Source organism: Cokeromyces recurvatus (assembly GCF_025118155.1).
Source record: "Cokeromyces recurvatus strain NRRL 2243 chromosome Unknown BX663scaffold_1, whole genome shotgun sequence".
Classification (NCBI taxonomy): domain Eukaryota; kingdom Fungi; phylum Mucoromycota; class Mucoromycetes; order Mucorales; family Mucoraceae; genus Cokeromyces; species Cokeromyces recurvatus.
The window spans coordinates 345,055-371,817 of record NW_026251387.1 but is presented as its reverse complement, the minus strand read 5'-3'; the positions used below and the strand labels follow the sequence as shown (position 1 = coordinate 371,817).

The window sequence follows — 26,763 nt, the reverse complement described above, 5'->3', positions numbered from 1 at the left end:
GAATGAAAAAGAAGAAGCGAAACAAATGCGATAATTCCATCTATTAACTTACATCATGCTTAAAGCACAGTAATAGATCACGGATAATTATTATCTCCTAATGTGCGTAGAGTACCTCCTACACTTTATGAGGGTCCTTAATAATCAGAAAAGAGGAATTCCCTCCTTCTTCAGCCGAGGTAGATCATTATCTCCTTTTTGTTAAACAAATATTTTTTTCATATTTACCCACCCATGATGATATGACGAATACTACTACTAAAAAAAAAAAAAAAAAAAGGGAACTCCTCTTATGACTGAAACAAGCAATGGGCCTTAAAATTATATTTTTCAATGATGTTCTATCATATGATAACACTATGAACAACAGTCATTAAAACAATGGAAAATGATATAATACAAGTAATTATAATGATAATTGCTGATTAAATACTATAATTATATCTGGTGTATAATAACTGATACACACTAGTAAAAATAATTTAACACAGTCCCTATATTCTATGTTCATATATTACATAATAAAAGGAAATTATCATGATTCGTATTATTTAAACACTACTTTAAAAGCTTTAATAAAAGAGAGAAAAAAAAAAGGAAAAAAGGGAAAAAAGGAAAAAAAGAAGAAGAAAAAAAAGAAAAGAAAAAAAAAGTAAAAAAGAAAAAAAAGAAAAAGAAAATATTTTTATAAAATCTACACAGATTAATCTAATCTCTCATTTCAACTGCTGTATTGTTATTAAAGATATACATTTTGTCAACAGAATTACATAATAGGTTTATTTATTTTTTTATTATTTGGATCTATTTAACTCCAAAGGGCCATGTGAATACACGATAAAGTTTAATAAATCTCCTTTTCTCATACATATGTTAAAAACAAAATTCTTCTAAAAAAAAAATCTACATAGTCTTGAAGAAAAATGCAATCTCATTATAGCCTTTAATATGCGTAAAACTGTAAATATAGTGAATAGCTTTAAAAAGCAGAACACTTTATATCATACGTAGAATCATTCTAACTTCAATTGAAATGCTGTCAATTTTCTAGAAAATAATCATATTTATTATTATTATTATTATTTTATTTTATTTTTTATTTTTTACATATTAGAAGAATATATAATAATAGTAGTAGCAGTATTTAGAAATGAGAAATAATTCAACCAGCAAATTAATCCCTAATACTTTGAAGGCTTGATAAAAGGGTATTCTTTTTGTCATCCATTTCCAGAGACCAAATCATAGCCCCACCCAGCTTTTCTTTAATAACATAATTCATTTTATCTTTAAGAGACTTTGGGTTATCATACGAAAGAAATTTGTGATCTTTAGAATGATAAGCATAAGGTGTAGCAGATCTTTTATCCCAGTAAGATTTCCAGCCATTCTTATTGTCCAAGATACCTGCAGACATAATAGAACGCCATTCATAAGATCCTGAGTAGGACTTGACAGCACCTGGACAAGGATCTGCACTTAATGAATCATATTTATCACCTTTAATTGTGCTATTTCTTGCCAACTTGACATACATGCCTGTAGATGAAGTAATAGCTGTAGCAGTTCGAGAAGCATGTCCGTAGAAGGGTACACCCAAGATGATTTGATTAGCAGGGATCCCTGCACTCTTCCATACACTCACTGCTTGTTTTACACTAGAATCATAGGAACCTCCTTTATTCAAAGGTGAATTAGGACCTGCCTTTTTCATCCAACTACCACTAATATCATAAACCTAAAAGGAAGAAGTTGAGAAATACTTTTTAGAGAACAATGCTTCTTTTCTTTTTTTTTCTATTTCGTACCATAATATAAAAAAAATCAACATTTGCTGACCAAGCTTTATCAAGATGCTTGATAGGCTCCTGCTTTCCATTATTAAAGGGACTCGTACTAACGGCAGCAGTAATTAATTTATGAACTTTTTTATATTTCTTATCAAGCATTTCGCGTAATAGTTTGATAAAAGTAAGGAAATTAGCTGTATCATTGGGATCCCTATTATTATAAAACATGATATGCACATATGTAAATACTTGTAACTAATAAACGTAAAAAAAAAAAAAGGTTCGTACTTTTCATTACAAGAGACGCCATTAGGATCATTAGGATATTCTAATAAGAAAAAAAAAATGGATTAATCTATTGTTAACTACTACTTCTTTTAAACTATTTTACCCCAATCAAGGTTTACTCCATCGAGATTATATTCTTCAACCAATTTCATAATATTTTTAGCGAACTTATCTCGCTTAGATTTTGATTTGACCAAAGAACTAAAATATCTGGAACCACTCCATCTAACAAAATAAAGATATTAATTTATGCATGTAATTATATCTATTTATCAATCTATATTACCCGCCAATACTAATACTGACGCCAACCTTATTTTTATGTGCTTCACGAACCACTAAAAAAAAAAAAAAAAAAAAAAAAAAAAAAAAAATATGAATAACAATATATTATTTATATTACAATTATAATTATAGAAAGTACCTGATTTCAAGTTACTGCCCGAAAATGATTTTAGCTCGCCATTTTTATTAGGTTCAGCAAAAGCATAAGAGACATGATCAAAGAGATCCCATTTAATATTATGTGGTATATCCCAATCAACAATATATGTAATTAATTTATGTTTGCCATAGATATTTTTTGAGGACGAGTCATCCTCACATGTTATTTCGTTATGAGTTTTTTTAGCTTGCACAGAGACAAGTAAGCTACCTAGTATAGCTATAGCAATCGTCAAATAGATTTGATAATTACGCATAATAAAAAAAGTCGAAGAAATATAAAATAAAAAAGAAAGAAAAGAAAACAAAAAAGTCCACGCTTTTTATATGCACAACAATCGTTGCTAGTAATGATAATAATTAAAAAAGATGATGATTACTGTTTAATAATGACATGACCATTTAAAGTAAAAAATAATAATCTTCATGTATCTCCATTACACACACTTGTAAAGTTTAATTATTATTTTACCAGATTTGTACATAAACTAGATTTTGTTCTTTTTTCGGCTCTCAAAAAAAAAAAAAAAAGTCAACATTTCTACCTTATTTTTTTTTTTTGGGCAAAATAATAATATTGTTTCCTTAGCATATAAGTCATCGTCACTTTTCAAAACAATTAAACACATTTTCTTATTATACATAATAGACTGTGGAATCTAATCAAATCTTTACAGTCTATTTAATTGTGTTGTTTTATATATTAACCAACTGTGTATGCATGGATGCTTATCTTGTCATTTCCAAGTTAAATATAAGACAATTTCTAGACCGGATGAGTTACTTGAATCCGTATTATCTATACAGACAAAACTAAGCTAATTAAAAAAAAATCCCTGCACTTCTTCTCAATAGATATAAATACATAGTGTACTCACTGATAAATTTGATTTATACTAAAACGGGCCATCATCTAAATAATGATTTTAATAAACAATTATATTAGTAAATTTATTAAGTTAATACATCCACTATGACCAAAGGAAAGTATGATAAAAATGCATTACAAATGATAAACCTCGCTACTACTGACTACTAATATCATTTTCTTTGTTGGTAATAAAATCATACAAGTCTTCAAACAGGTACCTTTTTTTTTCTTTTAATACAAAGAGGGAGAAGATGTTTGTATTTTGTTTTATGTAATTTATTATATGAATTTGTTTCAGATGAATTTAATGAATAAAATAAAACGTTATTCAACTATAAACCAAATAACAAAAAAAAAAAGGATAAATAAAAAAAATAAAATAAAAAAGCTTTTATTCTGCTGATCTTCTCTTGAAAGGTAGATGCTTTCTGTCTCTTGCTGAATTCTTCTTGCGACGTTTTTCTAATATGCGATCTACACTCTTTGCGCCTAATTTTTCGTATTTATCCATCAAATCAAGTTTACGTTTTTCCGCTAAACAACAAATAATAATTAATAAATTAATAAAAAAAAAAAAAGAAAAGAGAGAAAATGAACTTACATCTTTTAAGGAAATAAGGCGTTTTTCCTTGTTTTACTAATTCTGCTTCTTGTTTCTTACGTTCTCGGAATAATTGTTGTTTTCTCTTTTTTTCTTCTTCTTGCTTTTCAGCAGATATCTTTTTAATTCAAGTAGAAATAAATGATTAAGAACAAATAGTATTTTTACTATATAAATAAACAAAAACTACCATTTTTTTTAATAAACCTTGCAATTGCTCTTTTGTATCAGCATCCTTTTCTTTTTTAATGCGTTCCTTTAACATTTCCATTTCTGATTTTTTGTAGTCATTTATAAAACTATACGACTTTTCAAATAAATCTTGATTGAAATGACCTGAAAGTTTATCAAATCTTGGATCTCTACGTTTCTATTAAAGTTTTATGAAACTCGACCTTTTTTTTTTTTTAATGAGTCTAATCTCTTAATCCTTACCACAGATTGCATTTGAACAACTTCTCTAAAACGTCCAACTGCTCGTTTTGATGTTATTTCCATTGGTCTATCAATAAAGAGAAAGGAAAGGCATATTAAAAAAGAGAGAAAAAATAAATAAATAAAAAAAGGGGACAGACATAATATTATAATTACTTGTGTTTATTTTCTCTTTTCATCTCTTCTTTTGTTCGCTTTACTCTGTTTGGCTTCTTTTTCAATTTACCAACAGCACCTTGAAGATCTTTCAAAATTTGGTCTTTAGATATTGTCTTTTTCTGGTTATTATTCTCACTAAATTCCTTTGCTCCCATCTTTCCTTTTATTTCTGCAAGCTGTTCAAAAGACACATGAGCGAGATCTAAATAAAAAATTCGAGATCTATAAGAATCATGTTATTTTTTTATTTTTGAAAAGATTTACCTCTTTTGATTTTAGCTAATTCTTCGGCCTTGTATTGTTCATCATCATCATCATCATCATCTGCTTCTTCTTCTTCCTCCTCTTCATCACTATCATCATCATCATCATCATCATCATCATCATCATCATGGTCTAAATCAGCTTGATCTGAATCTATTTCAAGATCCTATATATACATATATATTAACATCGATTGACTTAATAACAATCATAGATGGATGCATTGTATTCTTACTTGATCATCATCATAATCATAACCATATTCTTCTTCTGATTCTATTTCTGCAAGCTGTTGTTTTTTTTTTAATGCCATTAGAAATGACGATAATAATAAGAATAAAGATAAAAAAAAAACCCACATTGCAGTAAACTGGGAATAAAATTTATTTTCAAAAGCCACTCTTTTTTTTTTAATATGTATACAAATTTAGCAATAGCTATTTTTTTTATTATTATTATTATTTTTTGTCATTTAATCAAACTCGCAAAATTAACCTTGCTCCGGATTTTTTTTTTTTACTTAATATGGTTTTAATCAAGTTATTGTATAAAAAGAATATTTATTTTGTGAAATCTGTACCTTTTTCTTCTTTTGAAGCTGTTGAACTCCTTTGATCAACACGACTACTAGCAAAGTTAACTAACGAATGTTAAATAATGTTTCCAGAGTATATTTTACTTCAAGTAGATAACACTCATAAATAAAAAAATAAGAAAAAGAGAAGAAAGCATTCTTTAGATGCATTTGACCTTTATTTTTTTATGTTATTCGAACAGGGTCTCCTGCCTTTTTTTTTAAAAAAAAAAAAAAGAAAATAGACTTGAAAAGACGATTAATTCTATTCTTATTCTTCCTTCGCTAAACGTGCTCAATTATTATTATGAGTTCATTACTATTACTATCATTTTCTTCCTATTTATTTATTTATATGAATCAAAGAAGAGGCGAGTTCAAAATTATACCAAATTTAGTGAAAAAAAAAGAAAAGAAAAGAAAAAAAAAACCAGATATATCCATTAGTAACAATGCAACAGGGTCAATTATTAATATTATTTTTTTTTGTTGTTTTCCCCTTCCCCCCCTTTTTTTTTCTTTTCATTTCTTTTCTTTTTCTTTTTATATACACATATATAAATAAATAAACATTAGATGTGGGGTCGTTTATTTCATCTAACTGCGGATGCTGTTCTAATTTCTACTGTATTAGCGGGCATTAAGAGAAATTCAGGATTACAGTAAAAAATCATTCAATTTGCAAATGGTTGGTTATATTTACTTTTTATTATTATTATTTTCTTTAGACCAGCAACAAGCAAAATTGAAAATGAAGATGTACGTAAATATGTAGAACAATACCTTCGAATCGGTGATTGGGTGATTGATTCAAGTCTTGTATATATGAATAATTCACCCTATTTTGAACGCAAGCAATAAACAATTACAGAAAAAAAAAAGATACATATATTTCATGTGATTAAAGATAGAAGAAACTAATATTATTTGATTTATATAAATACATTTATGTGTATGAAATATACATAATTGAGTCTTGTGTTATATATGCGTATGCGTGATTTTTTTTTTTTGATAATAACAAAGGAAGGAGGGGGGGGCCCTTCTCCTCGTACAAATAATGGATTGTGTGTGAAAATAATTATAATACAAAAATACACACATAAGAGAATTATAATGAGGAATTCCAAAAATGAATACAAGTGGAAGCTGATTTATCAGTATCTTCTCTTTCTTCTTCCATTGGAGACCAAGGAGAAAAATAATCATCACTTAGGCACAATAAATCATCAAAATTGGGTTCTGGTATAATTATATGAGGTGGTTTACAATTACGTTTTAAAGGTGGAGTAGGCCTTGTAGGGATTAATTGAATATGCATTGCTCTTCCAGCATGTTTTTCATAATATTGTGGTTCATATAACATAATTGGCTCTGAGGAAGGCAATAGTGTTGATCCAGAAAATTTTGGAAGAGCAAATGAAAGCGTCATATTTAACAAGGGCGATAGCAAAAGAGAGAAAGCAAGAAGAAAGAGGAAGAAAGAAAGAAAGAAAGAAAGAAAAGAAAAGAAAAGAAGACTTTTATTATGAGGAGACTTGAGTGCTGCTGTTATTTTGGTTTTCGTCAGTATTTAACACAAGGTTTTTTTTTTTTTTTTTTTTTTTTTTTTTTTTTTATACATGTACATATATACATAACTATATATATATATATAAAAACGTAGTGAAAAAAATAAATAAATAAACACACTATTCTATTATTATTTAAATGGATTCATCACAGTGAGATACTCTGATGATGGTTTTTATTTGATTACATAAAAATCGAGATATTTCTTCACGACAATGAAAACCTTACTGGGTACCAAGTTTTGTACAACTTGAAAGAATTCCCATTTCTTTGATTTGCCATCATAAAAATTACCTTGGAATAAATAATGTGAGTTTACTGCATAAACACACGAGTGTCATTTATTGACAGGGCATGCCCTAAAATAAAAAAAAAAAAAAAAAATAAAATAAATAAATAAATAAATAAAAAAACAATAAAATAAATATAAATTTAAAAGGTAAACATGAATTTCATATGCTTATGAATCTGGAAATGCGTCAATAGAATCCGGCTTCATCCGATTCTATAAGCTCAATGCTGCCTGCCTTACATCAATTTAAAACCCTTCTTATGTAGTGAAATTTAACATTTTCAAAAATAGAAATTATGGGGTTTTTTTTTGGCCAATCAAACTTTTTTTTTCGCTCATTCAAATTTATTGTAATCATTCAGCTTTTTTGGTAACCATTCAATTTTCTGTTGCCTCATTCAATTTCCCTGGAGATAGACTCAATAAAAAATTAATGTTTATAAGTCGTCCATATCCAAACATTTGCCAAAAGAAAAAAAACTTCGTGAGTGGCGAATCTAACCCCTACAGTTTTTGTCTGTAACTTTTTTTTTTGCAGCCTCTTCGATACGATTAGCCAACAGTTTGTTTTTTTTTCAACGGTGCTTTACGGACTTCTGCCTTGATTGTTGCCCAGTATTCTTTAATGGGGTTCAACAAGGGAGAGTATGGGGGTAAGAATAATTCATTATGTCCCATGATTACGAATTGCTAGGAAGCACTTCTGGTGTTTTGTGGATTGTTGCATTATCCATTATTATATTCATGTTATGTAACCTCCCCCCCCACAGTTTATTCAATACTATAGCTATCTCTTCTACAAACAGCAAAAAATGACTTGCATTTGTTTCATGTGGAAGCCCCCCCCCCTCTTGGTACCACTTGCTACCTTTTGCTTTTTTTGTGAGTTTGACTTGGGAACTTGCTGGGAAACCACAATTAGCCCATACGCGGATAGACAGCCCAAAAATATTCAAGTTAACACCCTCAGCTTGAACTTCTACTTCTGCAGGTCTTCCTTCCTTGAACCAAGCTACAGCACGTACCCATATTCTTCTTGAATCCACTTTTGTCTAGGAAAACTGCATTTTCTTCTTTTGTAGTCGATTTTATTTTTCCTCAAAATATTCGGCAAATTGTCTTTGTCGTTCTTTCGTGTCATAAAAATTTCTGGCTGCCAATCTAACTTGTATACGAGTGAGGGTAAAATCCAGCTTGTCGGTTATGTGGCGATATACGCTTAATTTATTGATAGACAGACAGACAGACAGACAAACCTTCGAAAGTGGCACAAAGATGTTCGGTAACATCCTTTACAATACAACTAGGGTATTCCTCGACATATTTTTTCAATGACTTCTGAGTGTAATCTTGACGTTATTTCTTTTTCTTTTGACTTCAGATGCTAATGATAGCCTGCTAAAACTGTTTCTCCATTTGCTTTTCCATTTTATTGTTGAATTTAGTAAGCCATGGCATATTCAATACCAGCCTCTTTAGCAGCTTTAGGGAACCTCCTGTTTTTTTTTTTTTTTTTTTTTTTTTTTTTTTTTTTTTTTTTTTGCATTAACGAAATAAACTGAGCAACCTGTGATGGCTTGTACTTAATTGATATCTATACCATATCTGGAAGTAGAATTCCTCCTAAATCAAGCTCATCCATAGCTTATGCCAGTGTTTCAACCTCTTCTTCTTCTTCGGATGATATAGAGATATCAGAGAGTGATTTTCCAAACGATACAAAGTTTTGATAGATGTTCCACCTGTAGCATCTTTTGGTTGATATTCAGTATCTTCATCCGCAAGCAAAATCATCTGAAGGAGGGTAATGGTAGAAAGTAATTGAGCTCATTATAACTAATCTGTGTAATTTGTAAGAAGATACAAAAAAAGAAAAAACGAAGGTAATAATTATCTTTTATTGACGGTGTTTATATCTTGAAATCATAATCTTTCTCAAAGGCACAGTCTTTCCAGTCTCAATACACTTTTTTTTTGTCAAAATTCGTTTTAATAACAGCTCAATTTTTCGCATCTGCATTATCCAAAGTTCGCTTTTGTATACCATCAAATTTCATCAAGATCGAGTCTTCGAGCCAAGGTCAAAGACATCCAACTTTGTTGTGTTTAACATATTTTTTCTTCTCGTTCTGAGTACCTGAATTTTTGACAATGAATTTGACATGCTAATACTTTGATAGTCATAAAAAGTAAGGGTGTACCTACGGCACCCATATTTCTAGTGGTAATTTTTTTTCTTTATACAGACTTTTTTTTTTTTGTGGTGCATCTTCTATGGAACATTAAAACATCGACCAACGTAGCTATCTCGTGCAAGATGAAAAAAAAAAGCAATCGTATACCAAGTCAGGACATTGCGGGGTATATCTTTGCTTGCTGCGAACATGCTTGTACTGCTTGCTCTTCTTCCTGAGGAGACGACCAATCCCTTCTACAAGATGGGTGGCATAATTTTTTTTCCTATATGCCTTTTGCTTGTACTAGGTAGCAGCTACAACATGGTACTATCCTTCATCAACAAGAAGAAAAGGAAAAGTCTGTTTTCAAGTTAAGCGAAGTATCTTTTAAGTTGATAGTTTGACACATCTTTACTTACGTTAATTGACGATAATTATGTAGGTTGAAAACCATACGTTACAATCCTTCTTGAATTACTTTCCAATGCAGCTTCTACATAGAATTGAGACCACACATCTTTATGCTATACGAAAGGGGATTGCATATCGCAAATCACGTTTGCTCTCTGTTCCTTCGTAAGAAGCAAGAAACAAAAAGTAAAAAGGGGTTTGCAGTAAAGATTGATTATCTTGTCTATCGATGTTTATTCCGTTATTAACGTTTTTTTTTAGCACATACACCAAGGTCTATCATGATGAGAAGAATTCTTGCACTTTAAGACCACGCTGCCATTAAGTAATATTCAAGCACAAAGCATTAGCCTTCCAAGTTTATAGGCTTGAATGCATCTAATTTCAAGAAACGCAAGCCCAAGAATAATACTAAACAAAAATAGAAAGGTTAGCTAGCTACAAGAAAAAGTTTGAATGACTTCCTATGACACACGTTAAAAAAGCAGCATAATCAAATTCTGAATAAAGAAGACTATCAAAGTTCTCTCTTTATTCTTTGTTTTATATTCAACCTATTAAGGTTAAAGTCTTCTTCGAGTCTTTACAAGTTGCTAATTCTTTTCTTATTGAGCTAAACTTTTCTCTTTTCTTTTCCTTTCTTCTAATGGGAGAATTATCTGAGCTATGTATGATCTCACAAAAGATGACATCATCAGGAATAGAAAGACCTGTTGGTGTTGCTCTTTTGAAATGCGATACATCCTATTTTATTTATGTCTGTCTATAATGGATTGTTTTTCCTTTGATTGTCTTTTTTTTTTATTATTATTGCATTTGTGTAAATATAGAGAAATTATAAAAAAATCATCAATTGTTAAAAGAAAAAAAAAGTTAGAAACATTTTAACGAGGGCTTAAAGAAGTAGCTATCATACTTTTAACGAGAAGTTGATAATAATATTTGTTTAAGTTGAGACAAATTTGCATAATTTTTTACAATACAAAATATATACGATTTCCAAAAGCGGATGGCCTACTTTTGCCAACAAGGGCACTGGTAATAACCCAAAAATGCCAAGGTTCATAGGTTATATAAAGTAAGATTCACGCATTTTTTCAAAATATTGAAGGGTCTCAGTGTTTTAATTTATGGAAGATGCTTATAATGTAGATTGTAAACTCTTGGATTTGTTTCCAAATCATTCTACCAAAAAAGTTGAATGATTACAATAAATTTGAATGAGCGAAAAAAAAAGTTTGATTGGCCAAAAAAAAAACCCCATAATTTCTATTTTTGAAAATGTTAAATTTCACTACATAAGAAGGGTTTTAAATTGATGTAAGGCAGGCAGCATTGAGCTTATAGAATCGGATGAAGCCGGATTCTATTGACGCATTTCCAGATTCATAAGCATATGAAATTCATGTTTACCTTTTAAATTTATATTTATTTTATTGTTTTTTTATTTATTTATTTATTTATTTTATTTTTTTTTTTTTTTATTTTAGGGCATGCCCTGTCAATAAATGACACTCGTGTGTTTATGCAGTAAACTCACATTATTTATTCCAAGGTAATTTTTATGATGGCAAATCAAAGAAATGGGAATTCTTTCAAGTTGTACAAAACTTGGTACCCAGTAAGGTTTTCATTGTCGTGAAGAAATATCTCGATTTTTATGTAATCAAATAAAAACCATCATCAGAGTATCTCACTGTGATGAATCCATTTAAATAATAATAGAATAGTGTGCTTATTTATTTATTTTTTTCACTACGTTTTTATGTATAAAAAAAAAAAAAGACACTGCTGTCATTTAGTGTAATAAATGTTTCATATACGCTTATTCATGGATGAATTCTGTTCTCATTATCATTCTATTCATACCAAGTACAAAGAAGAAGGTTGCCTACTTTTTAGCTTTATCATTTATATAAGCCATTTTGATAAATAGGGTGTGTATAGAATGAATTATTATCGTATGTTATTATTATCTTTGAACGTGTCATGTTTATAAGGATTTATCAGAAACATGCATAAAAGAGGTGATAAAATAACAACCGTTGAGGTAATTATAGAATGGTTGTTTATTATTTGTAGCATTTACTACTGTGAATAAATAAATATAAATTTTGTATATAATAAATAATATAAAAGGGAATATAATATAAAGAAAAAAGAAAGGTACATGAAATATATTTACAAGTCTATAATATGTTCAACTTTAGAGCATTCAGGATTATGTTCTCCTCTATATTTTATAATATAACTACCATCTACTTGTTCAACTACTGTTTTATTAACAAGGCATCCCTATAGAATATAAATTAGCATATTAGTACTACTATTACTGCTACTACTACGAACTACGACTACGACTACGACTACTACTATTACTACTACTACTACTATATAATTTTTTTTTTTGGTTGCCCCGGATTTATCCGACTTACCTTTGAACTGTTTGCACATTTGTAATAGACACTTCTGCAACGTGTCTTCTTTTGTACAGTATTGCCATTATTCTTCCAGAAATAGCCGTCATTATATGGAAACTCAGAGGTTCTTACTATTTTTGTTATAGCTTGCATGGATCTTCTTCTACGGGATATTTTATTATTATTGGTATGTTGATAATCTTTATTATTGTCAGTATTATAATCTACTGAATGTCTAAAGTGAATAATAACTTGTTGATTAGTCTGTAATAATCTTGTATCTCTCTCTCTCTATTATTAGTTAAATAGATTACCTATGAAATGAAAAGGAAGAAGGTGGGGATAGACAAGAAGAATTTGGTGCAGAAGATGAAAGCAAATATGTACTAGATTGACTTGCTTGATAATATCCTCCTCCTCCTACTACTACTGCTACTGTCATATTTTTATTATTTTTATTAGTAGTAATAATAGAGGCAGAGGAATTGCGACGAGGGATGGATAGAACAAAAGCTGATTTATTATTAGTAACTGCACTAGTAGGGACTGGATAAGGTATAGATCTACTACTATTATTACGATAATGGCTAGATTCTCCTTCGTCTCTAGTAATAGTAGTAGTAGTAGTAGCAGTAGTAGTAGTAGTAGTAGGTCTATTATTATATTTATTGCCTATATTCGTACCATGTAGACTATGATTACTACTACTACTACTACTAGTGGTAGAAGAAGATCGTCTATGTTGCTGTTGGTTCATTGAAGGATAATTATGTTTATGTGTTGTCGACCATTCTTCTTGATGCTTTTTAAAAAAGATATCCAATTCTTTTACTTTTAATTTAGCTTCTTCTGCTCTTCTTTTATCTTCTTCTACTTTACTTGTTAAAATAAGTTTTAATAGTTCTGGATTTTCATGATATGTTGAAACAACAGTTTGTAAATCAGTCAAATTCATATTTTGTTGTGGACGAGAATCATGTTGTTGACTTGAAGACAAATATTCTTTCTTATGATGACTTGTATTCTTTGATAAAGAAGTATAATGTGACTTATCAGGAGGACAAGCATTTAAGAATCTATCATTCACTTTATCGTTTGATGGTGAAGTTAATGCTTGAATATTCATATTCGTATTTTCATAAATGAATAAAGGGGAAGAAGAAGAAAAAAGAGTTAAATAGAAAAAAGTTTTTCTTTTATTATTATTTATTTATTAATTAATTTTTTTTCCATTTTCTGCTCTATACAACAAGTGATATTACCCACATTGACTTTTTTTTTTTTTTTTTTTTTTTTTTTTTTTTTTTGTTATTTTATGCGTATACAATTCAATAGAGTCATCTTCGGAGATCAAATGGAGATTAGGATAATGTCAAACATTTCCCAGGGCCAGAATCGACTTTTTTTTCTTTTTCTTTTTCGCTTGTCTTTAGATATTTATATTTGACCTTTATTCTTTCAAGAAATAATTAAACTTTCTCGTAAAATGGTAATAATCTAAATTTTGTATCTTGGACTATTTGAGTAAAAAAGTGAGTAATACTAATGTAATTTAATTCGTATATGTATAAAAGAAAAGAACGGATATTTAACTTTAAAAAAAATTGATCCAGCTCAAAAAAAACTTACACACACACACACACTGAGGCCATTATTTTCAATTTATTTCCGCTACCCCACATTTGTGTTCCCTTCGAATGACTGCAGTTAAAAATAATAAAAGTAACCAATAGGGAACAATAGTAGGAACATAAGGGATAAAATGAGTTGTAATATTATTTGTATGAAAGATTGCATATGTAACGTGAACTCTATATGACTAATAAATATGTCTTCATCAAGTAGAATAAAATAAAGTTATTTTTTATGCTTAAATTGAAATAGACGGGAATTTATCTTAATAAATTGCTCCTTCCCTTTAAATTATAAAACTTAATAGGTTCTATAATTATTAGCAAATACATGAAAATTTTATTTTAAACACCAATCAATTGTAATTACTAAATAAACAGTTTCTATGTTTTACAGCTTATATGTTTATACATAAATAGGGTTACAAAATTTTTCTACTAAAAGAAAGAAATGGGAAAAAAAATTATTATCAAAGAAAGTAAAGAAGAACCATCCTATTCTTTTACTATCATTATCATTATCTTTTTAATTAATGATATGTTTCGAACAAATGTATATTATCCATAAAAAAGGAAACTTACGTAATAAATAGATTGCATCGCTCTTTTTTTTTTTTTTTTTTTTTTTTTTTTTTTATTATTATTATTATTTAGCCTTTTAATAATAGCAACTGAAAAAATGGGAAAAATTGGGTAGTAGTTATTTTCTGCAGATCAGTTTTCCAAAAATTACAGTCTATTTTCCAAAATATATCATTATTCTCCCCCCCCTCTCCTCAAAAGAAAAAATGAACAGTAAAAAATCATTAATAGGAACAACATGTAATAATAGTCATTTGTATACACGAGGCGCTTTTTTTTTTCCTTTTTTTTTTTTTTTTTTTTTTTGACTCATATCAAAGATCATTTTTAACAATCAAGTGAATATTATGTATACAAACTAATAATATTTACACATAATTAAACACATCTAGTTGACTCTGTCTGCTAACACATAAATTGAAAGAAAGAAGAGAGTGTCTTGTATGTTAGCAAGGTGAGCAGGGAAATACAAAGTAATAGGATAGTTATTCATAATGATGTATTTAAAGGCATCCTATATGGAAGAATAAAACAAGAAAAGAAAAGGAAAAAGATACTGATTGATATCTAATTAAAGTAGGGTCTTTTTATATTGTTCATTAGTAAAGATGCATGTAGCTTTTGGTAGATTTGTGGATAAATAACTTTACTAGTAAAATTGGAATCTGTTTTTATAGGGTAGGTTAGTTAACCAAATAGTATAAACTTCAGCAAAAAAAACAATCATTTTGACGCGAATATAATCATTTTGTTAATTAATAAGCTACTATCAAGTTAGTGCTTTCATTAAGAACGAAGTTGGTTATATATAAATATATAAAGAGCAGCTAACGATTGAATCAAAGTCTTTAGAATTCGCACTAATAATAATTGCCCTTGTTTGTAGCTGCTTACTGCTGTTGTGAGATAATCAAAGTGCCTAGTTGTTGGTTTCATGATGGCAGTTTTAAATGAAACAAAAAAAAAAATGGCTTAATTATCAGGTGTAATGTGATCAAAAAATGAGAGATATTGTTCTAAATATAGCCATGTTCTTTGCACAAAGAAAAGCAATGTATTTATGTATTCTACAAAACCTGTTAAATCTACACATTATCTATACATGTAAACAACAAATTAAGGTTAATTATTGAACCCGTTTAATAGTATGGCTTTTATTTATTTTATTCATGATTTGTTATAGATAATATTTTTTTAATTACTAGAAAAATAAAATAAAAATTCCCTAGCATAGCATTAATCCTAATCTTTCTATTGTACTTTAAAAATCACTATTTAGAGACAAATACCCTTCTTCTTCCTGAATTGATCACTGAGTAAATAATCTGATAAGTTTATTATGTATAGATTATTTTCTAATATGACATACTATGTTCTATTACTTGTTTTAATACGTTTCCTTGTGATTTCAATTAAGCCTTTAAAGCTTTATATTATTCAAATGTATATAAGCTTCGTATTATCTATACTATTTTTTTTTTTTTTTTTTTTTTTTTTAAAAAAGAAAGAAAAAAGCTACACTCAAAATACCAGTTTAAAAGGCAAAATGACAATAAAACTATTTAAAACTAAATAAAAGTAATATTTTTTTTTTCTTGCTTGATTTTCTATTCTTTTACCGAAAAGAGGAAAATGTTATTCTATATCGGAATATTTTATTTTTGTGCTTGGAAAGGAAATAAAGGGCTACTATTACTAATAGCGTGTGTTTTCTTCCGAGCACAGAATTAGCTTCTTTCTTTTTCCATTGTTATGATAAAGTCTACTTTCTTTCTATGAGAGTTTTATATTATTATGGACAAGGAATTTAAATATTTAGTACAAGGAAAAAAAAAAAAAAAAAGATTATTAATCAATCAAATTTCTCTGGTAACCAATACTGATTGACTGAGTTTATCGTATTTGTCAGATTTGACTGTACTTGTCACATCAAGAAAATAATTACTTTTTTTTTCTTCTTTCACTTTCTATTTTCTTTTTTTTTTTTTTTTTTTTTTTTAATTAATCTCAATATAATCAAAGATGAATAACACTGCCATCAACCTTGACCGTCCACTTATTGTTGGTCCTGAAACATTTGAAGCACCTTATCCCATTGCGATTTCAGGTACAGTTGTAAAAGGCTTTGGTCGTGGCTCAAAGGAATTAGGAATCCCAACAGGTATTACCCATTTGTATTTGCATTAGCTGAATGTTATACTTATAAAAAAAAAACAAAAACTTAGCAAATATGAGTGATGACGCTCTTGAAGAAATGTTTCATGAATGCAATACAGGTGTGTATTATGGTTGGGCTCAAATTGGGGAAAAGGATACAACAGTATACCCTATGGTTATGAGTTTAGGTTGGAATCCTTATTATAAAAATGAAAAGAAATCAGCTGTAAGTTTTAAAGAAAATAGGAAGAAAGAAAGAGACTGACTGATACTGATTATAAATACTTTATTATTGTTATGTAAATTAGGAAGTTCATATTCTTCATGAATTTCCTTCGGATTTTTATGGCGAGTCAATTAGAATTATTGTGGCAAGCTATATTCGACCTGAGCAAAATTACCCTTCACTTGGTAAGGATTAAAAGGGATGAGAGAAAACGTATTAAATTATATATAAAATAGATGCCCTTATTCGTGATATTAAGACGGATATTGAAGTAGCAAAGCATTCTTTAAAGCGTAAAGCGTATGATGAACTTCGCAATGATAAACTTTTTACAACAAAGCAATAGAGCCATTTTAGATTAGAAAATAGATGCATTTTTTGTAATAGAGTAATTATGTATAATATACTAGATTTATTATTTTTTTTTATACGAGTTATGTCTTTTATTTCCTTGTTTTTTTTTTTTTTTTTTTTTTTTTAAAAAAAAAAGTCAATTTTAATAATGATTATTAATACTATGTCTATAAATTAGAATAGAAAAAATAAAAGGAATACTTTACAATAAAATATGATTGTGAAATGTGTAGACTTTTTCTTTATAAACATATTTTTATTATAGCAGTTTAAACATATTAATAATCATTCTATTTTAGCTGGTAGTAGTAATGTTCTCTTGTTGATCATCATGTTGCTGCTGCAATTAAAAAAAAAAAAAAAAAAAAAAAAGTAATAAAAATGAAATATTCAGTTTTTCCTTATAAGTAGCAAACTGTCATTGCATTAATAAAAAAAAAAAAATTAAAACTCATAAACATTTTTTTTCCCTTCTTCTCTTTTCTTTCTTTTTTTTTCCGCATACATTAAAATATGTGGCAATCTGTTTTAAATAATATTGGGTTAGGATCACCCGAAGATTATGTTCAACCTCGTTTATCTATAGGAAATACTGTAGCAAATCAAGAATTATCTATAGGACATTTTACAGTGCAAGTGGATGCTCAAGCATTGGCTTTGATTATTAGAAACATGCATGGACGTATTATTTGGAAATGTAAAGGAAAAAAAAAAAAACAAAAACATAAAAGACAAGTCTTGTCATTATGATAAATTTTAATATATATTTATATATACGTGTGTGTCTGTCTGTATATATATATATATATTTTAGCTCTTCATAATCAACCTTTTCTTTCTTTTACTGTTGGCAAAGACAAGATAACGAATGGTGATAATGGAGTATTTAAAGTGACAGAAATAGATGAAAGGTCAACACGTCTTCAAACAATTACAAAAATAGTTCGAGAAAATGATTCAACTATTAAAATTTATGGTGGTCTTGGTATCAAGCTTGTTCCTACAACTCATATGGATTATGTCTTTACTCTTGAAGCTATATCAAACCGTCAGCTTCGATTCTCGGTAGAAATCTTACATCGTGATCCTATTATGGAGGATTTCAATCGAATTCTCTTGACTTATGAAAGTAGAGCGGATGAACACTTTTATGGTTTTGGTGAACAATTTTCATTTGCTTCCTTGAAGGGTCAAAAAGTTCCAATTCTTGTTCGGTAATTAAAAAAAAAAATTGAATTATGAGGGCTAATATGTTAATTTTAATATATATTTTTATATATAAAACTTTTATTGAAAATATATTATAGAGAGCAAGGTGCTGGACGTGGTGCACCTGCAGTAAGTTCACTTTATGAACATATATATATATATATATATATATATATATATATATGTATAGCATTTTATTTTATTTTACTTTATTTTTTTTATTAACATGCGTGTATGTTTAAAAAGACTTCTTCACTTAAAGAAGCTGCATTCAGTATTTTAGGTACTTACGGTCTAACGGATAATTTTGCTACGTATGCATCTGTTCCACAGTATATTTCAAGTGATATTCGCTCTTTATTCCTGGAGAATTCTGAATACATGAGTTTTGACATGACACGGCCAGATCGTGTCACTATTCGTTTAGAATCCAATAAAATGAAAGGTAAATATTAAAATTGACATGTACAATAAAGTAAAAGAAGTAAACATGTATATACACACACATCATGTGCTCTAGGTCGAATTTTGGATGGTAAAACAATGCTTGACCTTTTGTCAGAGTATACTTCTTATTCGGGCAGAATGCTGCGTTTACCAGATTGGGTCTCTGAAGGTGTCATTGCCGGTATTCAAGGAGGAAAAGAAAAAATAAAGGATATCATTCAACATTTACATGAACACAGTATTCCTATTGCAGCTATTTTCATTCAAGATTGGACAGGTCAACGTTTACAGGATGCAGGAAAGGGTATGCAATTCACACGTCATTGGTGGAATTGGGAAAGTGACGATGATCTTTATCCTGATTGGGAGGAGTTTGTACATGAATTAATAAAGAGTGGGAAAGACGAAAGGAAAGTTCGTGTCTTGACTTATGTCAATCCACTCTTATCAAATGTGAGCATAAAGCCTCGTTATAAGAGAAATTTATTTGTTGAAGCTCGAGAAAAGGGCTATTTGGTGAAGACCATAAAGCCCGCATCTTCCGAATATCATCAAGAAGAAGAAACCTTATCTATTCGATTTGGATTAGATTTAGAAGCTGGCATCCTGGATTTAACAAATCCTGAAGCACGTACATGGTTTAAGCAAATTTTAAAGGACCAAGTCTGGAACTCTGGGATTTCAGGTATACTAAAATTAAATTAAATTAAATTAAATTAAATTAAATTGAAAAAAAAAGAAAAGAATCTTGAACGATATATTAACCTATATGAAAGGTATGATGGTTGATTTTGGCGAACATTTACCATATGATGATCAAAAAATCGTATTACACTCGGGAGAAATAGCATCTACTCATCATAATCATTATCCAGAAGAGTGGGCTCAACTACATCAAGAAGTCATAATTGAACTTGGAAAAGAAAATGAAGCTGTATGTTTCTTTCGCTCTGGTTTTACACAGTCTCCTGGACATATGAATTTATTTTGGGCAGGAGACCAGAATGTTACTTGGGATCAGCATTATGGAATTAAAAGTGCAGTAAAGTAGTAGTAGTAGTGACTCATATATATACATATATGTATATAATAACAATAACAATGTTAAATTATAATTTCTTCCAATAGGTGATAGGCATGCTTTCTGGTGGATTCTCTGGATTTTCAATTACACATTGTGATATAGGCGGTTATAATACTTTATCAACCTCTATTCCAGGCATGAGTATGATTCGTATGAGGGAGCTACTCTATAGGTGGATGGAACTTGCTGTATTTACAGCAGCATTCAGAACCTCTGAAGGTATCATTCCTTCATTAAATGCTCAGTTTTATGATGATGATGGTATAAATAGAAAGAAAGAAAAAAAAATTAAGAATTTGAATAACTATGTAATATTAATCGTTCACTTTTTTTTTTTTCCATTCTTATAGAGTCTTATGAGCATTTTGCACATACTGCAAAATTATTTATCGTGATTTCAAAATACCGAAAGATGGTCCTTGAAGAAGCTTATGAAAAAGGATGGCCACTTTTACGTCACCCGGTATTTTATTACCCAAATGACAGTATCGTTCGTGAATTGACATATCAGCAATTTATGGTGGGCAGTTCAATGATGGTAGCACCCGTACTTGCTCCATCTACAGCTTATGTCAAAGTGTATTTCCCTAAAGACGCTCAGAGAATTAGTTGGCGTCATATTTGGACTGGTAGGTACTATGCTGGTGATGGTACTTATAAGACAGTAGATGCTCCTATTGGACAACCTGCTATTTTCATAAAGGAGCCAAGAGACGATGATGGTTTACTTAATGATCTATTAGAATATGCAACAACTTATTATCAGAGAAAGGCTAAACCTGTTAGCAGATAAGCAAGTAGAGCCTATTTTATTTTCTACTAGCAGTACATCTTTTATTTATGAATGCTCTTTTTTATTTTTTATTTATTTTATTTTATTTTATTTTATTTTATTTTATTTTATTTTATTTTATTTTATTTTATTTTATTTTATTTTTTTTTTTTTTTTATTTTTTTTTTTTTATTTTTTTTTTTTATTTTTTATTTTTTTTTTTTTTTTTTTTTTTTTTTTTTTTTTTTTTTTTTTTAAGAAAAAAAGACATAATCATTAGGTAAAATTATGTATAAATAGTCATATTAACTTTTTTTTTTCTCCTCATTCGTAAGCAAAGTTGGCAATAGTTTATAGTATACATATTTACAATAAATCAGAAATTATTAACATTATTTAGTCTACATGAATTCATTTTAATTTTTACTATGCAATCTTTTCTTAACAAAACTCTTGACACTCTCATGACCACTAAAAAAGAAGTTATTATTATCTTATAATATGAGAGAAGAAGTTTAATAAACTTACGCTTCTGTAATAACCATTGTACGTGCATTAGCATTTGACCATAATAAAACACCTATATCTCGTGCATATTTTTCTGCTGCATCATAATCAGCTTGAACATTAAATTCATGATAAAGGAATGCTATAAATTGTATTAGATTTGTATATTAATAAAAAAGATCTCTTGTTACTTTACATGAAGTGGGCTTTAATCTATTTCTTTCCATTTCCCATAATCTTATCTGATCTATAACAGTTAAAGGTAAAATAGGTATCTAATGTTCCCTCCCGTAAAAAAAAGAAAAATGGAAATAGTTTAGTCTCGTTAATCTTTGATATTTAATTGAAGTACCTTTTTTCTCATTTGAACATGTGCATGAGATTGTAAATAATAAATAATCTATTTTTTTTTTTTTTAAAAAAAAGGGGTATAAATATTACGATATTATTTGATACAAGTTTATTCTTTACTTGTTCAGCAGTAATCCCTTTGACTAAAGCATTACGAATACTATCTCTCGTAATGAGACCTGTAACCATATTTTTAAATCGAGATTGGAGTTGAACAAACAAGTTCAAGACAGCAATTTGAAGTGGTGAATCTATTATACATCATATATATTCACTCTTCAGGTATATTGAATATATAAAGAAAATAATTTTTACCTGTATATGCATAAAGTTTATAATTTGTTTCCAAAATAATAAATCCTTGATCTATTTGTTCGGCATCAGAAGTAGCATCAGTCGTAGTATCAATATGCCCATTAATATTTTTTATACTTGCACCTGCAAGTGCTGCGTTCCCTGAAGTTAATGTAGTGGCTAAACGTGTAGGGTAATAACGCTTTGATGCTTTCTAAATCAAATAATAACACTAAATTAACAAGTTTTTTTTTAGAGGAATTTATTCAATATACCTTTCTTTGGTATACAATGCCATAATCACGCAAGTCTTCTAACATCTGAAGTTGTGTTTGTGTTAATGTTTCAACTGAGTAGTTCTATTATCAGAATTAAGTAAACTTTTTATTCAAGATTAACATATTCCTTCAATACCTCACCCAATTCTAAAGAACCTAGTTGAAATAAAAAATTAAGCACTTCAACAAGATCCATTTGTAATACCTAAGCATAGATGATAAATCAATAAACAGTAGACATATATATATATATTTATATATATATATATATATATATAGTACCTCTGCCATATCTAAATATTGTAAAAGAAATGCCCAAACTTGTGTATTCACATCCTGAAGTAGAAATTGAAAGCCTTTATTTGTAATTTGCAATTGTCCTGTCTCAGCACTAAAAAAACAAAAAACAAAAAAATTAAAATATTCAGTATATACTGATTGTAATTCGTATTCTTTAACCTTCACCTAATTTGCATAAGTTTACTCCTTTCTAACAAGTTCAATACACCTCGACTCGGCTTTTTTGTTAAAGATGTACCGACCATATAATGAAGAATAGCTTCCCATTGCGTAGTTGCATAATGATCTAAAAATGCAATATCGACAGCATGTTTATCTGGTGTTGAGCAAGGCAAACCAAATGACTGTTGCATGCCACTATTGAAAGTTAAAAAGTGGGTGTTAAAACGCATATCAACAAAAATATCAAAACCTATTACTGTACCCTCCGGTGAGTGCATTTTGAAACTCGCGTCTGAATGTACTGTTCAATATTAATATTTTATCTCTTTCTTCAAGAATTCGTAATCGAGAAAGTTTTAATAAAGATTCCTGCAATTGTCTACTTATAAATGTTAAGTTATACTGATAGACCTTTCATATATATATATTTATATAAATATAACTTTACTTTTGTCCATCTTTATTAACCCAGATATGTAAATCAGTAATTGACATGGGCATTTCAACATACAATAAAGACATAACAATCTGTCTACCTAAGCTTGGTAATAATCTATCATCATTGATTAAAAACCAAAATTTACACGATTACCCCCCCAAAAAAAAAGAAATACCTAAAAATAGCCAAACATGTAGATGGCTTTTCAAATAAACGCATAAAAGTAAACGTCGGTAATGTTTCAAGATATTCATAAATATTTGTTTTAAAATTATCCACTGACATGTGTAAAATTAGAGATTAAATGTAAGAATCTAAAAAAAAAAAAAAAGAATATATTTTATATGCCAAAGTTAACTTTCCTAAGTAGTCACAGTCGTTGTCTTTAGCAACTCATTTTAAACAAAAAAGCGCGTCGTCACGATTTTTTTTTTTTATTATTTCTTTTTCTATTATATAAAAAAGATGTCAGACAGCGAACAATTAAAAAATACAGCTAAAACTCTTATCGAAGAAGGAAAAGCTGCTTACGATAGTAAATATTATGATGAAAGTGTTAGTAGATTAGGCGAAGCTTGCCAACTATTGTAAGATCTTTTTTTTTTTTTTTTCACCCAAAAGATTTAAAATAATGTTTATTCAACAAGAGTATACACTATATTTATTTTACATTAGGGATGAAGTCAATGGCGATCTTGCTCCTGAAAATGGCGATGCATACTTTTTATACGGAAAGGCCTTACTTCAACTAGCCATTCAACAAAACAGCGTACTTGGACAGTCTGCACAAGCATCTGCTTCTAAAGTTGAAGAACAATTAGCAGTTACAAAAGAACAAGAAGGTATGAATACATACATATACATGTATGAAATGAAAATACTTTATTTATACTCTTTCCTTTCATTCATTCACTTGCAGTTGAATCTAAAAATCCTTTGTTTCAACTAAATGCTATTCCTGACTTTTCCAGTAATGTTGAAGACGACGACGACGATGATGATGATGAAGAAGGTGCTGGTGAAAATGCAGAAGATGACTTTGAAACTGCTTGGGATATTTTAGACGTCGCTCGTATTATATTTGAAAAGAGTGAGGATAAAGAAACAAAATTAAAATTAGCTGATGTTCATTTATATTTGGGCGATGTATCACTTGAAACTGGTAAAATAGGTGTTAGTATCCATAATACAATAACTGATTGTATGTATATTTGTTTTTATAGAAAAATTCAATGAAGCTTTAGTAGATTATGAAAAAGCAATCGAGATTAAACAATCAATATTAAAAGACGATAATCGAGAATTAGCAGAAGCTCATTATAAATATGCTTTAGCACTCGAATTCTCTACAGAAAAATCAGATCAAGCAGTTCCAGAATTAAAAAAGGCAGTTAATGTTTTAAAAAAGAGATTGGAGTTTTTAGAATCTGATGAGAATATAAAAGGAAAGGGAAAAGAAATGGATTTGAGTCAAGAAGCCTCTAGTGAAATTAAAGAAATTAAAGAGCTCATACCAGATATAGAATTAAAGGTATTCTATATTAAAATAGTCTATGTTATTTCCGTAATTACTGACTAAACTTTATGTATAAAGATTGAAGAGCTTTCAAATAGACAAGCTACTGAAAAGGAAGCAGAGGCTTTATTAAAAGCCATGCTAAACCAAAACAATAATAACATATTAACAAAAGAAATTTCAGCATCTACACCTGTCAACGATTTGACAACGCTTGTGAAGCGTAAGAAGGCACCTGCTGCTAAAGAAGATGATAATAACAAGAAACAAAAACTAGAATAAAACATATATATTCATGAGGTATTTTTATTTTCAAGTATTGTTTACCAATACATATACACTATATGTTGTGTATACAAGCAAACGATAATAACAAGGATGTCTGCTTCTACTTCAAATCATGATTACATTCTTCAGGGGCTTTGTAACGCTTTATGTACAAAGTCCCCACATAAATAGAAGAGCAGTGTCTATTTCGTAATATCCGTTAAACTTGAACATATCCTTGTAAACATTCTATTCTTTCATTTTTTTTCTTCAAACGGTCTTACCTGTTATTTTATTTTAACATGTATAATAACATGAAAATAATATGAATTTAGTGTGCTAGCTCTCCATGTTTTTCAATTTAAAATTTTACATTTAGATAAAATGGGTACTTCTAATGAATTAAAGTGGAGAGATTGAGAAGAAGCTATTTATTCCCTTATTTTTTTTTTAATTCTCTTTAATATTCTTTATTACTATGTCTTATTGTTCTATGCCATTAAACATACTATCTTATTATTATTAAAGTAAATAATCTGTATAATAATAACTGTAGTATTATTATTATTATTATTTTTTTTTAATATCGTCATTGGCTTAAAAAGAAAAAGAAGAGGCTGAGTTTGAATATGTAATGTGCGGGCAAGAAGTCCATATTCTGGCGAGGAGAAAGATGACGAGAGAAAGAATTATAGATTTGGGGGAGGAGGAAGAGATGCGACGAGAAAGAGGTAATGAGGAACGCAAAAATGGGGGAAAAAGTAATAGTTTCCTTCTCTTATATTCCACTTATTAAGGATGGTTAAATTCATCAAAGCCGGAAAGGTAAACTATATCGACTATTTTCTATGTAAGGGATGAAGGATGGATGGATGGATAAATGAAGATGAAAAATGGAATTTGGGGATTTTTTTTTTTTTTTTAATAAAGTTGTCAATTCTAAATGTTAATGATTTTTTATTTTTATTTTTTATTTTTTTATTTTTTATTTTAGGTCGTCGTGATCCTCCAAGGCCGTTATGCTGGCAAGAAAGCCGTTGTCGTTCGTAGTATGTAAACAGCTTTGTACAAACACATTATTGAATAACAATGTAGACTGATGAATGCATGTTAATTTTATTTAGACCATGACGAAGGAACCAAGGATAGACCCTATGGTTATGCTGTTGTCGCTGGTATTGAACGTACTCCCCTTAAGGTCACCAAGGCCATGGGTAAGAAGAAGGTTGCTAAGCGTTCTAAGGTTAAGCCTTTCGTCAAGATCATCAACTACAACCACATGATGCCTACTCGGTAAGGATGTTTATTATTTATATATCTTGAATTATAGCTTTATTAACTTGCTCTCTCTCTCTCTCTCTCTTTTTTTTTATAGTTATGGTTTGGAATTAGAACAAATTAAGGGTACCATTTCTGCCGATACTTTCAAGGAACCTTCTCAACGTGAAGATGCTAAGAAAGTCATCAAGAAGCTCTTTGAAGAACGTTATCAAACCGGCAAGAACAAGTGGTTCTTCAGCAAGCTTAGATTCTAAGTTGGACATGCATTTTTTAATTTAATTTAAAGAATTAAAAAAAAAACAGCTATTGTATAATCACAAATGGAAATCTGTATTTTTTTTTCTTGTTTTTTTTGCGTGTTTTAATTTATTTTCAGTTCAAACATGATTTAAAAGCTAAAAGAAAAAGGATATCTATTTTTTTTAGAATTATGGTTTTGATGCATGAGATCAGTATAATAGTATTCATTAAAGACAAAATATAAAATGTCAAGTATTTTATTTTCTCTCTTTACAATTTTTAAGCCAAGTCGATTATACTTTGAATTCTCGCTTCTCTATTTTCTTTTTCCATAAAAGCTTCTGCAATTATAGTTCCAACAAAGTCTG

General features: G+C 29.0%; 11 protein-coding genes across 11 annotated transcripts; 6 read left to right on the top strand and 5 right to left on the bottom strand.

Annotated features, from left to right (window-relative positions):
- Positions 1-1,130: 1,130 nt before the first annotated feature.
- Positions 1,131-2,870, bottom strand: BX663DRAFT_463786 (glycoside hydrolase superfamily). Its single transcript, XM_051524000.1, has 6 exons — positions 2,503-2,870; positions 2,365-2,416; positions 2,182-2,303; positions 2,079-2,118; positions 1,809-2,001; positions 1,131-1,738 (listed from the first exon to the last, which is right to left on the bottom strand). The coding sequence occupies exons 1-6, from the start codon at positions 2,777-2,779 to the stop codon at positions 1,175-1,177; spliced, it is 1,248 nt and encodes a 415-aa protein (XP_051387556.1). The 5' UTR covers positions 2,780-2,870; the 3' UTR covers positions 1,131-1,174.
- A 742-nt stretch (positions 2,871-3,612) lies between these two features.
- On the bottom strand, positions 3,613-4,900 carry BX663DRAFT_491346 (uncharacterized protein). Its single transcript, XM_051525046.1, has 6 exons — positions 4,853-4,900; positions 4,586-4,790; positions 4,430-4,496; positions 4,185-4,364; positions 3,995-4,112; positions 3,613-3,927 (listed from the first exon to the last, which is right to left on the bottom strand). Exons 2-6 carry the CDS (start codon positions 4,741-4,743, stop codon positions 3,785-3,787), a joined length of 666 nt encoding a protein of 221 aa, XP_051387555.1. The 5' UTR covers positions 4,744-4,790; positions 4,853-4,900; the 3' UTR covers positions 3,613-3,784.
- Positions 4,901-5,908: 1,008 nt separating this feature from the next.
- On the top strand, positions 5,909-6,354 carry BX663DRAFT_491343 (uncharacterized protein). The gene is made up of 2 exons (XM_051525045.1): positions 5,909-6,088; positions 6,155-6,354. The coding sequence occupies exons 1-2, from the start codon at positions 6,003-6,005 to the stop codon at positions 6,285-6,287; spliced, it is 219 nt and encodes a 72-aa protein (XP_051387554.1). The 5' UTR covers positions 5,909-6,002; the 3' UTR covers positions 6,288-6,354.
- BX663DRAFT_4547 (uncharacterized protein) lies at positions 6,267-7,350 on the bottom strand. Its single transcript, XM_051523825.1, has 2 exons — positions 7,293-7,350; positions 6,267-7,066 (listed from the first exon to the last, which is right to left on the bottom strand). The coding sequence occupies exon 2, from the start codon at positions 6,856-6,858 to the stop codon at positions 6,538-6,540; it is 321 nt and encodes a 106-aa protein (XP_051387553.1). The 5' UTR covers positions 6,859-7,066; positions 7,293-7,350; the 3' UTR covers positions 6,267-6,537.
- A 752-nt stretch (positions 7,351-8,102) lies between these two features.
- Positions 8,103-8,812, top strand: BX663DRAFT_491341 (uncharacterized protein; the record flags this gene model as incomplete). The annotated part of the gene is made up of 1 exon (XM_051525044.1): positions 8,103-8,812. The coding sequence occupies one exon, from the start codon at positions 8,103-8,105 to the stop codon at positions 8,328-8,330; it is 228 nt and encodes a 75-aa protein (XP_051387552.1). The 3' UTR covers positions 8,331-8,812.
- Positions 8,813-11,620: 2,808 nt separating this feature from the next.
- On the bottom strand, positions 11,621-13,451 carry BX663DRAFT_491334 (uncharacterized protein). The gene is made up of 3 exons (XM_051525043.1): positions 12,613-13,451; positions 12,314-12,533; positions 11,621-12,173 (listed from the first exon to the last, which is right to left on the bottom strand). The coding sequence occupies exons 1-3, from the start codon at positions 13,422-13,424 to the stop codon at positions 12,060-12,062; spliced, it is 1,146 nt and encodes a 381-aa protein (XP_051387551.1). The 5' UTR covers positions 13,425-13,451; the 3' UTR covers positions 11,621-12,059.
- Positions 13,452-16,498: 3,047 nt separating this feature from the next.
- On the top strand, positions 16,499-17,348 carry BX663DRAFT_491327 (uncharacterized protein). Its single transcript, XM_051525042.1, has 4 exons — positions 16,499-16,672; positions 16,737-16,894; positions 16,977-17,079; positions 17,131-17,348. Exons 1-4 carry the CDS (start codon positions 16,534-16,536, stop codon positions 17,238-17,240), a joined length of 510 nt encoding a protein of 169 aa, XP_051387550.1. The 5' UTR covers positions 16,499-16,533; the 3' UTR covers positions 17,241-17,348.
- Positions 17,349-17,745: 397 nt separating this feature from the next.
- Positions 17,746-20,877, top strand: BX663DRAFT_445346 (glycosyl hydrolases family 31-domain-containing protein). The gene is made up of 8 exons (XM_051523669.1): positions 17,746-17,945; positions 18,063-18,462; positions 18,556-18,586; positions 18,704-18,902; positions 18,978-19,589; positions 19,681-19,946; positions 20,033-20,249; positions 20,339-20,877. Exons 1-8 carry the CDS (start codon positions 17,762-17,764, stop codon positions 20,779-20,781), a joined length of 2,352 nt encoding a protein of 783 aa, XP_051387549.1. The 5' UTR covers positions 17,746-17,761; the 3' UTR covers positions 20,782-20,877.
- A 182-nt stretch (positions 20,878-21,059) lies between these two features.
- On the bottom strand, positions 21,060-23,416 carry BX663DRAFT_491316 (RNA polymerase II transcription factor B subunit 2). Its single transcript, XM_051525041.1, has 13 exons — positions 23,267-23,416; positions 23,101-23,205; positions 22,915-23,031; positions 22,656-22,847; positions 22,473-22,581; positions 22,327-22,395; positions 22,188-22,271; positions 21,934-22,126; positions 21,739-21,869; positions 21,620-21,667; positions 21,464-21,542; positions 21,289-21,409; positions 21,060-21,231 (listed from the first exon to the last, which is right to left on the bottom strand). The coding sequence occupies exons 1-13, from the start codon at positions 23,374-23,376 to the stop codon at positions 21,177-21,179; spliced, it is 1,413 nt and encodes a 470-aa protein (XP_051387548.1). The 5' UTR covers positions 23,377-23,416; the 3' UTR covers positions 21,060-21,176.
- A 133-nt stretch (positions 23,417-23,549) lies between these two features.
- BX663DRAFT_533892 (uncharacterized protein) lies at positions 23,550-24,908 on the top strand. Its single transcript, XM_051530563.1, has 5 exons — positions 23,550-23,678; positions 23,767-23,933; positions 24,011-24,253; positions 24,315-24,622; positions 24,686-24,908. The coding sequence occupies exons 1-5, from the start codon at positions 23,557-23,559 to the stop codon at positions 24,887-24,889; spliced, it is 1,044 nt and encodes a 347-aa protein (XP_051387547.1). The 5' UTR covers positions 23,550-23,556; the 3' UTR covers positions 24,890-24,908.
- Positions 24,909-25,650: 742 nt separating this feature from the next.
- Positions 25,651-26,475, top strand: BX663DRAFT_491307 (ribosomal L27e protein family-domain-containing protein). The gene is made up of 4 exons (XM_051525040.1): positions 25,651-25,699; positions 25,869-25,923; positions 25,999-26,167; positions 26,250-26,475. The coding sequence occupies exons 1-4, from the start codon at positions 25,673-25,675 to the stop codon at positions 26,407-26,409; spliced, it is 411 nt and encodes a 136-aa protein (XP_051387546.1). The 5' UTR covers positions 25,651-25,672; the 3' UTR covers positions 26,410-26,475.
- The last annotated feature ends 288 nt before the right edge of the window (positions 26,476-26,763 follow it).